Here is a 16,792-nt window from a genome sequence, read left to right as displayed (position 1 = left end):
TTTCTGGGAACGTATATAGTTGGCTATAGGCTAAGAGCCGATTGTTACAGCATGACCCGGCAGCAGAATGCTTCAGTGGTAAACAGCAATACCTCCATTGTTGTGGGCAAATCCTCGTTGCCAGAGCAAATGTTTCTAATTTCTCTCAAATCAAAATGCAAACATTTCAAGATTTGGCGAAAACTATTCCATGGCATTGTCTATATATAAAAAAATTAATCCCAGGTTTGTTTACATCCAGGAGCTGTCACGTAAAACATAGACGCAGTTTCATTGACTTACAGCCAGACCACACGACCCCCCCGTTCCATTGAAATACATACTTCTGTGTGGGCTAGGAAGGAAGTGGGGGTGGGGATTGTATACTAAAATAATACTATTGTAAAATAAAACTTTTTTTTTTTTTGCTGTATTGTAATACGTGTCAAAATGACGCGCCTGGCGGTTCTAGGTAGAAGTGCTTACAAAATAGTTGTTTTTGCAAATCTACCGCTCAAAGGCCGTCAGGATATCGAAATACATATATTTAGGAAAACTGACGCCTGAAGTGCATTCTAACAACAGTTTCGATTTCAGGACAGGAGTTAATGTTGTTTTCAAAACAAATTTATACCCGAATCTCGCCCTTGCAATGGGGAGGCTCGACTTTTAGTGAATACGGTAATATAGGCTGGGCAGAACACAGACCAAACCGCGCCCCCCCCCCCCCCCCCCCCAAGGATTTCTCCTCTTTTTTTTATACAGGTGTTCATTCTCCATTTAACACTCAGTTACCTCATTGGAGAATGGCCACACCTATGATTGTTGGCAGGGACAGAATTAACCTCATCCCTGCCAACCTTACATGCCACACAGACAAGGCTTTTGATCTGCCACACATGTAAACAGCAAACACCTCCATTGTATTAATAAATGTATTACAACTAAAGCAGATATTCCTGAGTACCGTAATAGATAACCTCACTAGTGTAGCTGGTAATGCTGTTGGTGGCTGCCTTTCTATATAGTTTTAACTGTACTCAGTATTGAAAAGCACTTTTTTTTTTTTTTTAAATATGTGATTTATCTCACATGGAGCTGTTTTGTATGTGTAATACATTTGTGAATGAGCTTTAGAAAATGTTGCTGTATTTTATACATGACAACCAAAATACTCCACTTAAGGCAAGTTTATGTATTTATTGTATATATTCTGTTAATATGACCATTGTATAAATACATATGAAATACTTACACATTTACATGTTTTCTTGTGTTTCCCAGACCGAAATCCACACCAACAGTAACTGGGTCCCTAAGTGCCAATGGGGTGGCGACAGAAGGGTTGGACTGTGACAGATTGAAACAGGTATAAAGTTTTGAATCTCTATATACAATACCATAGAAATAAGAGCAACCACTAGTCAGGCAGTTATATAAAAAAAAAAAGAAAAAACGACTTAAATTTAGTTATTTGAAAGTGTCAGTTATATGTGTGTGCCTGTGTAAATTGAGATTTAAAATGTTAATTAGATTGCCTTATTTGATTGGACTGTAGTGAGGACTGTACCTCTTCAACACTTGTCTGATGATTTATTTATGTTTTGTTTCTGATGCTGAACCCCTGATTATTGTGTATATACTAAGATAGATGTGTGTGTACAATGCCGCCTTTACTGTGCGTCTCCCTCCCTTTCCTTCAACATATGGGACTCCCTATCCTTCTGGACAATATAGGTCATTCATATCCATGCTATCCAGGAACACAGCAAAATACATCCTGTCAAGGGAATCACTTAAAATGTTATGGAATAAATTCAAAGACCAATATCGTGACTAAGGTATTTCAGAATTAACTGTAAATAAAGTAATTTTTCTGAAAAATTGTTTAAAGGGGCCAGTCGTATTACAGTAGCATTCTGGAACAGCTTTGGTATCGTATCAGGGTGTGGGAAGATGACCTTGGCTTTTTTTGCTGATGGTTGACCACCCACTGATTTTGTACAGCTTCGTATTTAATACACAGCTGTATTCTGTGATGAATTGCTAATAGCTGTTTCACAGATGATTAGATTAAGAAACCAGGATTACATTTTGCCTAATATATATATTACATTTTATTTGACAGGATATTTTAGATGAAATGAGGAAGGAACTGACAAAACTGAAAGAGGAACTTATTGATGGTAAGTTTATCATTGAAATCAAAAGCTTTAAGACTTTATGAGGAATTGTTTCCAGTGAAAGCAATGTTTCTGTTAATGTTGTTGCCCTGTGTACTTTATTTAATTGTGAGCATTACAATAGTTCAAGGTTTCCTAATTTTAGTAAGACACACATGATCTTGTTACCTATACACTGTGGCTAATCAAGCTTGTATTAAAACATGGAATAGGTGAAACTGCTGTGCAATAGGAGTCTTATTTCCATCCCTATAATTAGAATACACTGCCCCCCCATTTTTTTTTCAATATAAGTTTTAGACTTCATACTATGTATATCAGGAAATGGTACCTTCAGTAGAATAGAACAGTTGGAGAGCATACAGTTTAAATTGCAGAAATGTTATAGGTTTATTCAATGCTTCATAATTTTTTAATCGTCTGCTTAATGCTTTCCATTGATCACTGGCTGTCTCCATGTTGTCTGTTAGTTCTGCCACAATTTTAGCACTTGAACTTGTTTAAGTACACGTTTTATACTTGTTACCCTGCTAAAGTATTTGATTTACATGCATGTTAAGTATTACTTTTATCATGTATTCTACCACACAAACACTTTTTTATACAATGCAGTTAATTGCTTGTCTTTACATCTACAGCAATCAGACAGGAACTGAGCAAGTCAAATACAGCATAGAAGGACATGAGGTCCCTGCAGATTTGCCCCTTTTGACCAGACACATGAGCTTCACTACAATTATGACTAACTTTATTTAAGAGGGGAAAAAAAGAAAGTGAGCAAGAAGTTGTGCAAGAAGGAAGACATCACACTACATTCTGGAGACTTAGAGGGCCTTCTCAGTGCAGCAACAAAGTGCTTTTTCTCTCTTGAAGCTTGCTGCTTTTTTCTGATTTTCTTAAAGTCTTAAAGTTACTGTAATTTGCAAAAATTTCATTCTTTGTAGAGAAAACAGGATAACAAAGCGATAGTCATTCACTTTAATGAAGACAAAAGTATAGCACATACTTTTGAATTCTTTGCAAATGGCACATTTGAGGGGGGTGTTTTAGTGTGCTCCTCTAGAGGAAGGCTTTTGTTTCTAGAAGGACTAAATGGCTGGTTTTGGTCTTCTGCTGCAGGGCTCCATGAAGCTTGTCTTCTTGAAATACTCTCTAACCTGAATAAGTACATTAAATATTTGGAGTTGTTCATTAATGTTTGTTCTAATGTTAAAACCATGGCCATATTGGGTAGCTTTATTGGATCTTTATGAGATATCTGGTCTGTAGGGTTTTTGGCTTAACATTCTGAAAATTTCCAGGACTCTATGCTAGAAAGCCTAACTGAGGTTAGCCTACATAATGCATTTTTTTAATTTTTTTTTTTTTGAGGGGTCAGGTGATCGCAGAAGTAGATGCCTTCCTACATCACTATACCGCTTTACCAAATCTGAGACTCCATTATACAGATCAGTAGTCAATGTCAAAATCATGAAGACAGTATTTGTAGATAAAGCTTTTTTTGTTTTGTTTTAGTTTTTTTTTTTTCAAATTTAGTGCATGTCAAATTTTCTAATGTGTCATCACCACAAAAAATGTGTGAGTTTATAAGCAATAAGTGTAACATCATCAAGTTGCTTTTTTAAGTTAATCACAGTTCCTGTCTTTAAGAATGTGTTTTTTTTTTCCTTTTGTTCAGAGCCTAGAATGTGTTATTATTTTTTCCCCCAAATAAATGTATTTACATTAAAGTATGATTTCCACTGTTGTCAATTTATTAGGACTTAAATGCATGAACATGGTTAATTGCATATAAGTACTCGCATTTCATTGTTAACTAGATGTTTGTATTTCATTTTGACAATAGAATGTTAAAATTAATTTGTAATTAATACTGTGCCTTTCAGCGTTTGAAACCTGTACATGTACCAAATAAAGCAACAAAATTTAAAGAGAGGGAATTTCAGAGGCTAAAAAAATCAGTTCTGCATTGCAGGGTTTCCAAGGGAAAACACATTCAGAGCATGATCTTTTTTCTTCAAGACAGTGTGTGCGTGATAAAAAACATAAAAATATATATATATATATATATATATATATATATATATATATATATAATATAATATATTATATATATATGATTACAATTTAATGTGTGTCTACTATAATATTACACATACACACAGTGCCTATAGAAAGTCTACACCCCCTTGAATTTTTTTCACATTTTGATGTCAGTGCCTCAGTTTCATGCATTTAAATGAGGATTTTTCTTGCACTTCTCTACACACCATACTCCACACTGTTAAAGGGATAATTTTTTTGAGAAGGAAATTATGTAGTAAAAATACAAAACTGAAAGTTCATAATTGGTTAAGTCTCCACCCCCATGAGTTAATACTGGGTGGAAGCACCTTTGGCAGCAATTACAGCTGTGAGTCTGTTGGGAGCGATCTCTACCAACTTTGCACATCTAGATTTGGCAATATTTGACCATTCTTCTTTACAAAACTGTTCAAACTCTGTCAAGTTCCATTTTACAGGTGATGCGCTGTGTTGGGTTTCCACCAAACATAACACTTTGCATTTAGACCAAAAAGTTCCATTTTAGTACTGTCAGACCACAAAACTTTTTGCCACATGGCTACAGAGTTTTTTTGCATACTTAAAACGGGATTCAAGGTGGGCTTTCTTGAGTAATGGCTTTCTTCTTGCCACCCTACCATACAGGCCAGATTTATGGAGTGCTTGGGATGTTGTTGTCACATGCACACTTTGACATTTGACCAGTCTTGGCCATAAAAGTCTGTAGCTCTTGCAAAGTTGCCATTGGCCTCTTGGTAGCCTCCTGATTAGTCTCCTCCTTGCTTGGTCAACCAGTTTGGAGGGACGGCCTGATCTAGGCAGGATCTTGGTGGTGTCATACATCTTCCACTTCTTAATGGTCTTGACTGTGATCCAGAGTCTGCTTTGAGACTACAATTTAACACAGGTGGAGGCCACTTGCTGTGTGATTTTGAAGGTGATTGGTTACACCTGAGCTAATTTAGGCTATTACAAGGGGGGTGGACTCTTACCCAGCCAAGCTATTTCAGTTTTTAATTAATTTTCTACATGTTTCTAGGAATTTTTTTTCATTTGGAAGTTGTGGGGTAGGATGTGTAGATAAATGGAAAGAAAAAAAACTTTTAATGCATTTTAATTCCAGGCTATAAGGGAACAAAAGTTGACAATTTTGAAAGTGGTTATAGCCTTTCTTAGTGTGTATGTATGTGTGTGTGTGGTGTTATATATATATATATATATATATATATATATATATATATATATATATAGATAGATAGATAGATAGATAGATAGATAGATAGATAGATAGATATAGATATTATATATGAGAGTGCCTCTAGTAAGTATTCACCCCTCTTAGACGTTTTCACAGTTTGTTGTGTTACAACCTGAAATCTTGATGCATTTAAATGGGATACTGTATTTGTGCTGTCAACTGATTCACCTCATGATTACACATTTTTATCTTGTTTTTAATCACATTTAATTGATACAATTACTGCATCTGTCTCATTTGTTTATTTTATTACTGATGCTCTTATTACCTTCTCTTCAAGCTCTGCTGACCCCTTGTGTCCCGGGTTGTTCCCAGAGATCTGAAAATGCTAATCTTCTGACTGTCCCTAAAATTCGTTTGAACTCTGTTGGAGATGGTGCATTTAGTTATAACGTCCCTCGTCTTTGGAACTTGCTCCTGATTGATATAAGTGCTAGCACAATTAAATCGTTAAAATCCTGTTTGAAAACCATATTTGTTGGGGTCTGTTTATTTGTAGATGAATTATATATTAGACACAGGCTTTTTTTATATTTCTTTTGTAAAGTGTCCTGGAATGCTTGCATGAAGAGTGCTGTAGAAGTGAAATCTGTGATTTGTAATGTTGTCATTGTAGTAGCAGTATTATTTTATTATTATTATTATTATTATTATTATTATTATTATTATTATTATTATTACTATTATTGTTACGTTTAGATTTTTAATTACTCGCCCCTCGGGCCACTGAGCTACTGTTTTTACTGGCTCGGATACAATTTTATCTGGCCCAATATATTTATGTATTTTTTTCATGATGGTTATTATTTTCAGTATGTTTTTAACTGTGTATGGTAACCAATACATCATTAGAAAGTTGTTACTGCATCTTGTAAAGCACTTTGTGATGGTGGTCCACTATGAAAGGCGCTCTATAAAATAGGTTGATTGATTGAATGATTGAAAGAGTGTCCAGGTCTCAAAATAGTGGCTAAACAAAGCCTTTCAATATGTTACTTCAGCCGTTTAACATGCACACATTTGTGTGCTCATCAGAAAATGAAAATACTGTATTCAAGATTTGAAAATGTATGTGTACAAATGATACTCATTTTTTTCAGAAGCAAACCTGCAAAAGCTGTTACCATATGGTCAATCATAATAATCCTAATTAGGGATGGGTCAGTGTAGTCGAATACACCCCAAAAAAAAAAATATTCTCATAGCATATTACATATTCGAGTACACAAAACATATATTAGCTACTAGTACTTTTTTTTGTTTGATGATGACACTTAACAAGTGTTATGTCCGTCTTAAATCTGTTATTGCATATTAAACGACCCTAATTAATTATGCAATGCTTGTAATAGCAACATTCTGCAGTAATCATATTCTGTTTGAAATTATTGCCAATTTTTTTGTCTTGCTTTTAGATAATGTTAACAGATCCCTGCATGAGTTCCTCTGTAATGACTGTACACAGCAGCTTCTGCAGCTATTGCTAGCCAGTCGTGAAACAGCCTCTGGGAGCATGGCACCGGCGAACTTTGAATGAGTGAACTGAAATAAAATAATGTGTATAGCAAGTGCTAAAAGAAGTAATCCAGACTTGGGTAACATTGAAATTAGAACGGTAGTTTAACGGTATGATGACTATAAAGGCACACTAGATGTTAAGCAGAACAACGCAGTGACTAATAAGAAAATGCAAGATACTTGGAGTTGGAAAGGAGTTATTTTTAACTCGGGACATCAACATTTGCACTGACGAAGTATCCTTGTTTGGAATGATTTACAGGTGTAACAGGGGAGACCTGTGCTAACTCTTCTGGTGTATTCATAGTGCTGCAGGAAGAGGGCAGAAGCTGTTCAATATTCGCCTGTTGGTCATGGCAATGACACAGAGGTGGGAGAGAGAGTGTGTGTGCTTTTCCTCTCTCTAAGTGGCTGAGAGGCGGGTTTTGGGGGGGGATTGCTAGCCATATAAAATAACATTCTGCTGTTCCCTCAGGTCTGCCCTTTTTTAAGACGTGAAGAGCATGCGGAAGCTCTGGTCCAGGACCGAGAACAAACAGGAGAAAGAAAACCCTGGGAAAGAAATCTGAAATCAAAAGTATTAGTAGCGGGGAAACCTTGGGCAGACCCCATACGTGTATTGTTAGCAGGCTGAGGGAGCAGCGAGAGGACAGAGACCAGGGCTGTGTGAGTAGCTACGGTTGGGGCAACGCTGCAGAGTGCAGCACCTTTTATTTGTAGTTTATTGTTTTTATTTTCCTTTTTCCTTTTGCCTTTTGTTTTTGATTATTCTTTTGAGCCCCTGTGAGTGCGCCCGCACTTGAACTTTGTACCGCCTCTGGTATTTCTGTGATACTGTCTACCATCGTTGTTAGGCAGACCATGGTCTCTGCGGGCTAACCTTCAATAAAACTGGGCAATGCTGTCTCCCAAACGGATGATGGACTACCCCACGCAAAAAGCAACCATCCTTAATCGCGTGGGGGCCACACCAGAGGGATACCGCCGGAAGTTTTGGGAGGAGCGCTTCTCGCCGGAGGAGCACACCAGAACCATCGCCAGCCATCTGAACGAGTATGCCCTGGGGTGGCTGAATCCGGACGCGAACACCAAAGCCAGGCTGGTGGAAATTATCGTTATTTCGATAGGGTTATAGGTTATTTCTGGAGTGCTTGGCTCCGGGACCACGACTGTGGGTACCCATGGGCTACTGCGTTGTCGGACCGGGGTCTCGCGCGGTCACCTTACCATCGAGCCCCTTTAATGGTCCTGTGTTTCCACCTTTTGCTGAGGCTCCAGGATGAGAAACCAGTCCACAGCGGTGTTGGACGTGCAGGGAGGTGGGCCACATTGATCGGGATTGCCCCGTAGTGGAGTGTGACCTCAGCCGACCAGGTAAGCAAGTTCAATTACCTCAGTCACTTCAGTAGATGGGTTTTGCTATTCCTATGACAGTAGATGGTACAAAAACCAAGGCTCTCCTGGATTCAGGGTGTGGTCAGTCCTGAATACAGGAGAGCCTAATCTCACCGGGGCACAAATAAATATTAGAACAGGTGCATATTTAATGTATTCATGGGGATGTACGCTCTTATCCCAAGATCAGTGTAAATATAACCACTGGCCAGCAGGTGACGCAAGTGCAGGTAGGATTGTGTCCTCGATTTGCCAGTACCAGTAGTTCTGGGACAGGACTGTGGGCAGTTGAAGGATTGGTTAGCTTCCTTGAAAGCCCAGTCTTCCCTATTGGCTAAGAAGGAGGAAGTAATTGGAGGGATATTCCCCTTTCGTGACCCAACTTGGTTTTTCTTTAGATTTAGACCCTGGAAAACTAAGCGGGAACGACGGGCCGCTTAGAATGAGGGCTGGCAATGGAGGGAGTCAGAGAGGTTTCAGGTCGGGGTGATTGGTGAAGAGTCTGGGGGGGAGGCCGCGTAGCCAGCATGGGGGTCTGGTTCTGCTGCCTCCGCTAAGGACCGACCCGAGCTGGAGGCCATGGGAGCTGATTTTTTTAGCTTGTTCCCGTGATTAATAGCTCGGGCAAGGGCGTGACGACGTGCTGTTCAGGCTGTTTGACCAACCAGCTGTGGTTAATGGTGATGTGGACTCAGACTCGCCTCCACATACCCTCACTTTGAAATTAATCAATACCTTATGTACCGTGTTGAAAAATTACTACAGATAGGGGAAGTATGTCATCAGTTGCTTATTCCTCAGCCCTTTAAGCAGGATTTGTTGCAGCTTGCTCATGCTATTCCCTGTATGGTCATTTGGGAAGGTACAAAACCAAAGCGAGGCCTGTGACACAGTTCTATTGGCTGGGGCTGGATGGTGACATCAGATGTTTTTGTGAGCGGTGTGGGGAGTGTCAGAAACCTAGCCCTAGAGCCGTCCCACAAGCTCACCTGCTGCCTTTGCCACTCATGGAAGCTACGTTTGCGTGTATTGGAAAGGATATAGTTGGACCGCTAGAGCACAGTGCTGCAGGATCTACTCACCTATTGGTCACCTTGGATTACGCTACACATTATCCAGAGGCCATTCCCTTCCGATCTACATCTGTTGCCATCGAGCTTGTGAAGGTTTTCTCCTGGGTGGGGATCCCCAAGGAAATACTGACCAACCAAGGCACCAATTTTGTCCTGGCTAATCCAGGGAACATGTAAGCTTTTGGGAATTAAGACCATTAGGACCTTGGTGTTTCATCCTCAGACCGATTTATCATATAAACCTCTTGAAGCCCTGGTTGCAACCAGAGTTGTTGTTAGTGGCTCAAGCAGTTGATGTCCCAGATCTGGGACATGTTCTTTCTGTGTTGGGGAGAAAGGGGTCAGTAGAGATTGTGGAGAACCTGACACCAACACAGAAATATCAGAATTTTCTGATGTGTTTTCTCCCATCCCGGGGCAGACTCGAGTAGCCCATCATCACATTGACATTGTGCCGAGGGCGCCAGTTCCCAAAGGCCACACCATATACCTGAATGTTAAAGACTGGTAATAAAAATGGAAATTGATTAAATGCTTAGACTGGGGTAGTAGAAGAGTCCCAAAATGACTGCAATAGTCCTGTTTTGTTTTAGTGGTAGTTTTAACCAGACTGGTCAACTTGGTTTTGCTTTGACTTCAGGCGAATCAATGAGAAATCGAAGTTTAATGCTTATCCTATGCCCCAAGTAGATGAGTTGCTGGAGCGTCTAGGCACGGCTCATTTTATAATGACACTGAATTTAACAAAGGGGTACTGGCAGATACCCATACTCCCAGAATCACGGGAGAGAACAGCATTTTCGACTCCCTTTGGATTATACCAATTTAGGACTATGCCCTTGAGGTTGCATGGAGATGCAGCCACTTTCCAGCAGATGATGGATCGCATCTTGAAGCCACATCAGCAGTACGCCGCTGCTTACATAGATGATTTGGTTATCCACAGTGAGGATTGGCCGAGTTATATATGTAAGGTAGCGGTGGTGCTGCAATCCTTGCGGGAGGTGGGGCTCACTGCTAACCCAAAGAAATGTGATATTGGGAAGGGTGAGTCAGAGTATTTAGGGTATTGTGGAGGGGGTGGCCAGATCAAATTGCTGATTGCTAAGGTGACAGCCTTGGCTGACTGGCCAGTCCCTACGACCAAATCCAAGGTGTGCTCTTTCTTGGGACTAGCGGGCTATTATAGGAAGTTCATCCCGAGCTTCGCTACACCCGCTGCTCCCTTGGCAGACCTCACCCGGAAGGCTGCCTCAAATACGGTTCAGTGGACGGAGCCGTGCCAGAGGGCCTTTCTCGCTCTGAAGCGGAGACTGTGTAGCAAGCCAATGCTGTGCAGTCCAGATTTCAGCAAGTGGTTCACCCTGCAGACCGATGCGTCAGAGACAGGTCTCGAGGCAGTGTTATCTCAGAAGGTCCGGGGAAGCAAGCACCCCGTCCTGTGCATCAGCAGGAAGCTCCTTCCCCATGAGAAAAACAAGTACCATTGAGAAGGAGTGTCTCGCGGTAAAATGGGCAGTCGAGTCACTCTGGTACTACCTCCTAGGATGACACTTCACCCTAGTTACAGATCATGCCTCCTTAGCATGGCTTCACCGAATGAAGGGTAGCAATGCCAGAATCACACAATGGTACTTGGCCCTATGTCTTCAGGGTTGTCCACCGAGCAGGAAAGCTGCATCAAAATGCAGATTTTTTTCTCTCAGGAAGGCATGGGGGTGTAGGATTTTCAAATGAACCAGTGGTGTCATTTTGAGGGGGAAGATGTGTAACAGTGTAACCTGTGCTGACTCTTCTGGTGTATTCATAGTGCTGCAGGAAGAGGGCATAAGCTGTTCAGTATCTGCCTGTTGGTCATGGCAATGACACGGAGAGGTGGGAGAGATGGTGTGTGGGCTTTCCCTCTCTGAGTGGCTGAGAGGCAGGTCTTGAGAGGGGGATTGCTAGCCCTATAAAATAACATTCTGCTCTTCCCTCAGGTCTGCCCTTTTAAGACGTGAAGAGCGTGCAGAAGCGCTGGTCCAAGACCGAGAACGGTCTTGAGTCAACTTGGTGCAAGCCCATTTTGCAGCAATAACAGCCATGAGCCATTTTGGATATGTGTCTACCACCTTAGCACAGTGGGATGGTGCAGTTTTTGCCCATTCTTCTTGGCAGAATAGCTCAAGCTCTTTCAAGTTGGCTGGGGGTCGTCTGTGGACTACAGTCTTCAAGTCTTGCCACAGATTTTCTATAGTATTCAGGTCTGGTCTTTGACTAGGCCACTCAAGGGCATTCACTTTCTTCTTGCGGAGCCACTCCATTGTTGCTTTTGCTTTGTGCTTAGGATCATTGTCCTGCTGAAAGGTGAATCTTCTCCCCAGTCCCAGGTCTCTGGCAGACTGGAACAGGTTTTCCTCCAGGATCTGCCTGTACTTTGCACCATCCATCTTTCCCACGATCTTCACAAGCCTCCCTGCTCCTGCAAAGCATCCCCAAAACATAATGTTGCCATCACCATGCTTTACTGTAGGGATGGTGTTAGCTGGGTGATGTGCTGTGTTTGGTTTACACCACACATCGTTTAGCATTGAGACCAAAAAGTTCCACTTTGATCTCATCAGACCACAAAACCTTCTCCCACATGCATGCAGTGTCCCCGAAGTGTTTCTTTGCAAAAGCCATGCGGCACATCATATGGCTTTTTTTCAGCAGTGGCTTCCTTCTTGCCACCGTCCCATGCAGGCCATGTTTGTGGAGTATTCTTGAAGTTGTTGAACAGTCAACATTTCCCCCAATCTCAGCCAGAGACCTCTGTAGTTATTTTAAAGTAATCTTAGGCCAGACACTGACCTCCCTCAGCAGTTTCCTTAATCCACTTTAGAGGGACGGCCTGATCGAGGCAGTGTCTTGGTGGTGCCAAACTGTTTTCACTTTACAATGGTGGACCTGACAGTGCCCCAAGGGATATTCAAAGTTGAACATTGAAAGTTTCTGATAGCCTTCCCCCAATCTGTACCTTTCTCCTGGAGTTCTTTTGGCAGCTCCTTGTTTGGCATGTTTTGCCATTTGCTTCAAATTCACTTAATACAACAGAAACAGCTTGAGTCTTCATCCAGGAGTATTCAAATCACTTGAACTACTGTGATTGGACACAGGTGGGTTCTATTTTGTTAAGGCAATTTGTTGTATCTGAGCTAATTTGGGTTTGCTATGACAAAGGGTGTGAAGACTTATGCAATCAAGACTTTTTTTTTTTTATTACTTTTTGAATATTTCTATAATTGTTCTTTCACGTTGTGTAGATGATGTTGTGTAGATCAGTGAAACAAACTCCTACTTTAATGCATTTTGAATTTTACTTTTTAGGCAGCAGAATGTGAAAAATGTTCAAGGATGTGAAGAATTTTTCAAGGCACAAAGTATTTTTACAGCAGGCTGTGGGAGCGGCGAGTGTAGGACTGAGACCCAGACTGTTCGGGTAGCGATGGTCAGGGTAACACTGCTGAGTGCAGTAGTTTGATTATTGTGTTTTATTTTCCTTTTTCCTTTCGCCTTTTTTATTTTGGATTATTCTTTTGAGCACCTGTGAGTGCGCCCACACTTGAACTTTGTGCTGCCTCTGGTATTCCTGTGGTACTGTCTACCATCGTTGGTAGGCAGACCACAGTCAACAGCACCCTCTGCGGGCTAAAATGTGGAAGCACCCACTTTCAATAAAACTGGGCATCTGTGCAGTGTTTCAAGTTCACCTTTATGTCTCCCCTGTGTCAGTGAATTACCCACCACCCTTCCACAACAGGTTATTAAATAAACAAAGTAACTTGACTTAGATTCATCTGATGGCAGTACTTAGTAATGTTAAACTATTGTAATGTATTTACTATTGTTTTGGCCAGGTTACAATATTTACAAGATTATTTTATAAATATTATTTGTTAGAATTAAACAGATGTGGAATATTTAGGTTGTTATATGATGGGTGTTATTTTATTCTGAATACACTACAGCAAAAATTATTTGGTGGTTTGTGTAATATTATGCTACTGTTGCTTTAATTGGAAGAACCGAGTTCTGTATTTTAATTCAGTAAACAAAAGGAAGTAGGGTACAGAGCGAAGAAATCTCGTCTTGGACATTGTTTGTACACTTTTGATCTCTACCGGGCCTTGGTTAATGTCAAACCCTGAGTTTCCTTAAAAGGGTATCCTTTACTGATACTGAAATTTTCAAATTGACAGTAGATACATAAATGTTTTGTTTTTTGTTTTTTTTAAATAAACTTCCCATTCACAAGTCCTTCACTTTTAGTACTTTGCTCCTTGATAGATGAAATGATAGCTGTATTAATCCAGAGATGAAAGACAAAGACAAGGAGATGGGATACCTTTATTGGACTAACAAACAAAACTTAATCACAAGCTTTCAAGACCTTAAGGTCGCTTCTTTTTTCCTACTTTCACCTATAGAAGAGACCTTTGAGGTCTTGACAGCTTGTGATTCATTTTTGTTTACTTAGTCCAATAAAAGGTATCTGCTTCTCAGTACTTTAGTCCATAATGCAGTTGTTTGACTAACTTTCAATGCAAAAGCTGACTGCACTTGAGTATATTAAAATGGTGATGCAGGGAATGAGTTAGTGTGCGAAGAGCGTTAACACAGAGGAGTGTGATTAACATATGTTAAAAAAAAAAAAAAAAAAAAAAAAAAAGAAAAAAAAATCTAACGAGTTACTGTGATTAATTGACAGCCCTATATATATATATATATATATATATATATATATATATATATATATATATATATATATATATATATATATATATATATATATACACACACACACACACACACACACACACACACACACAGTGCCTTGCAAAAGTATTCAGACCCCTGACCAATTCTCTCATATTACTGAATTACAAATGGTACATTGAAATTTTGTTCTGTTAGATATTTTTTTTTTTTTAAACACTGAAACTCAAAATCAATTATTGTAAGGTGACATTGGTTTTATGTTGGGAAATATTTAAGAAAAATAAAAAACTGAAATATCTTGCTTGCATAAGTATTCAACCCCCACACATTAATATTTGGTAGAGCCACCTTTCGCTGCAATAACAGCTTTGTCTTTTGGGGTAAGTATGTACCAGCTTTACACACAGTGTCGGAGTGATTTTGGCCCATTCTTCTTGGCAGATTTGCTCCAGGTTGTTCAGGTTGGTTGGACGACACTTGTGGACCGCAATTTTCAAACAGTGCCACAGATTCTCAATGGGATTGAGATCAGGACTTTGACTGGGCCACTGTAGGACATTAACCTTTTTGTTCTTGAGCCATTCCAATGTTGCTTTGGCCTTGTGTTAGGGATCATTGTCCTGCTGAAAGGTGAATTTCCTCCCAAGCTTCAGTTTTTTAGCAGACTGAAGCAGATTCTCTTGCAGTATTTTCCTGTATTTTGCTCCATCCATTCTTCCTTCAATTGTAACAAGATGCCCAGTCCCTGCTGATGAGAAGCATCCCCACAGCATGATGCTGCCACCACCATACTTCACTGTAGGGATGGTGTGTCTTGAGGCATGGGCAGTGTTAGGTTTGCGCCACACATAGTGCTTTGAGTTTTGGCCAAAAAGCTCTATCTTGGTCTCATCTGACCACAAAACCTTTACAACATCGCAGCTGGGTCAATCTCAAGCTTTCTGGCAAACTTTCAGATGGTACTTTTTGAGTAACTGCTTCTTTCTTGCCACCCTCCCATACAGGCCAATGTTATGCAGAGCTCTTGATATGGTTGACTGGTGCACTATTACTCCACTCCCAGCAACTGAACTCTGTAGCTCCTTCAAAGTGATTGTTGGCCTCTCTGTGGCTTCTCTCACAAGTATCCTTCTTGTTTGAGCGCTGAGTTTTGAGGGATGGCCTTTTCTTGGCAGTGCCTGAGGGTGGTGTGATGCAGCTTCCACTTCCTGATTATTGATCCAACTGTGCTCAATGGGATATCCAAACACTTGGATATTATTTTGTACCCTTTCCCTAATCTATGCATTTGTATTACTTTATCTCTAACTTCTGTAGAATGCTCTTTGGTCATCATTTTCCTTCTGATTCACAGCCTTACCAATGATCCTTCTACAGTGGGATTTTTATCCAGAAAATGTTACAACAACTTTAATGGTTCACAGGTGGAGGCCAATGTTAAGGTATTTTTGTCCCCGTTTGTGCGATTTTCTTTCATCGGTGCAAACTGGGAGCTTCCACAGCACAGGGGTTGAATACTTATGCAAGCAAGATATTTCAGTTTTTTATTTTTCTTAAATATTTCCCAACATAAAAGCAATGTTACCTTACAATAATTGTTTCTGAGTTTCAGTGTTTTAAAATAAAATATCAAACAGAATGATATTTCAATGTACCATTTGTAATTCAGTAATATGAGAGAATTGGTCAGGGATCTGAAATACTTTTGCAAGCCACAGTGTGTGTGTGTGTGTCTATATATATATAATATAAAATTAGTGCCTATAGTAAGTATTCACCCCCCTTAGATGTTTTCACAGTTCACTTTTCCCCCTTTAATGTGTGCAAAAATGGAGGGGGTGAAAAAACAAATAAATTAAAAATAAAAACCCAAAAAGTCTTCATTAGATAAGTATTCACCCCCTTTGCTATGACACTCCTAAATAAGCTCAGGTGCAATCAATTGCCTTCAGAATTCACACAATAAGTTAAATGGAGTCCATCTGTGTGCAATAAAAGTGGTTCACATGATTTCAGATTAAAAGCACCTGTCACTGTAAGGTCCTACAGTTTGGTAGTGCATTCAAAGCAAAGATACTACCATGAAGGCCAAGGAGCTTTCAAAACAACTCCGGGATAAAGTTGTGGAACGGCACAGATCAGGGGAGGGGTATAAAAAGATTTCAAAGGCATTGAATATCATTTGGAGCACAGTCAAGTTGATCATTAAGAAGTGGAAGGTATACGGCACCACCCAGAATCTGCTTAGAGCAGGCCGTCCTCCCAAACTGAGCAGCTGGGTAAGAAGGGCATTGGTCAGAGAGGCCATCAAGAGGCCAATGACAACTCTGAGAGACCTACAGCGTTCCATGGCTGAGATGGGAGAAACTGTCCATGTGTCAACAATAGCTAAGGTACTCCACAAATCTGACCTGTATGAAAGACTGGCAAGAAGGGGAAGTCATTTCTGAAAAAAGCCCATGTAAAATCCTGATTGGAATTTGCAAAAAGACATGTGGGAAACTTTGAAAAGATGTGTCAAAAGATTCTGTAGTCCGATAAAACAAAAAAAATTTAACTATTTGTCCTAAATGCAAAGCGTT

General features: G+C 40.1%; 1 protein-coding gene across 1 annotated transcript in view; it reads left to right on the top strand.

Moving 5' to 3' along the window:
• LOC121317140 (protein enabled homolog) overlaps positions 1-4,124 on the top strand; it is a 178,382-nt gene extending 174,258 nt beyond the window's left edge. Inside the window, 3 exon segments of the mRNA XM_041252777.1 lie at positions 1,264-1,348; positions 2,108-2,165; positions 2,801-4,124. Coding sequence (XP_041108711.1) covers positions 1,264-1,348; positions 2,108-2,165; positions 2,801-2,838 — 181 coding nt within the window. The 3' untranslated portion in view covers positions 2,839-4,124.
• The last annotated feature ends 12,668 nt before the right edge of the window (positions 4,125-16,792 follow it).

Source organism: Polyodon spathula, chromosome 6 (genome assembly GCF_017654505.1).
Source record: "Polyodon spathula isolate WHYD16114869_AA chromosome 6, ASM1765450v1, whole genome shotgun sequence".
NCBI classification, from domain to species: domain Eukaryota; kingdom Metazoa; phylum Chordata; class Actinopteri; order Acipenseriformes; family Polyodontidae; genus Polyodon; species Polyodon spathula.
The sequence above is the reverse complement of the archived record's forward strand: the minus strand, read 5'-3'. Positions and strand labels throughout refer to the sequence as shown.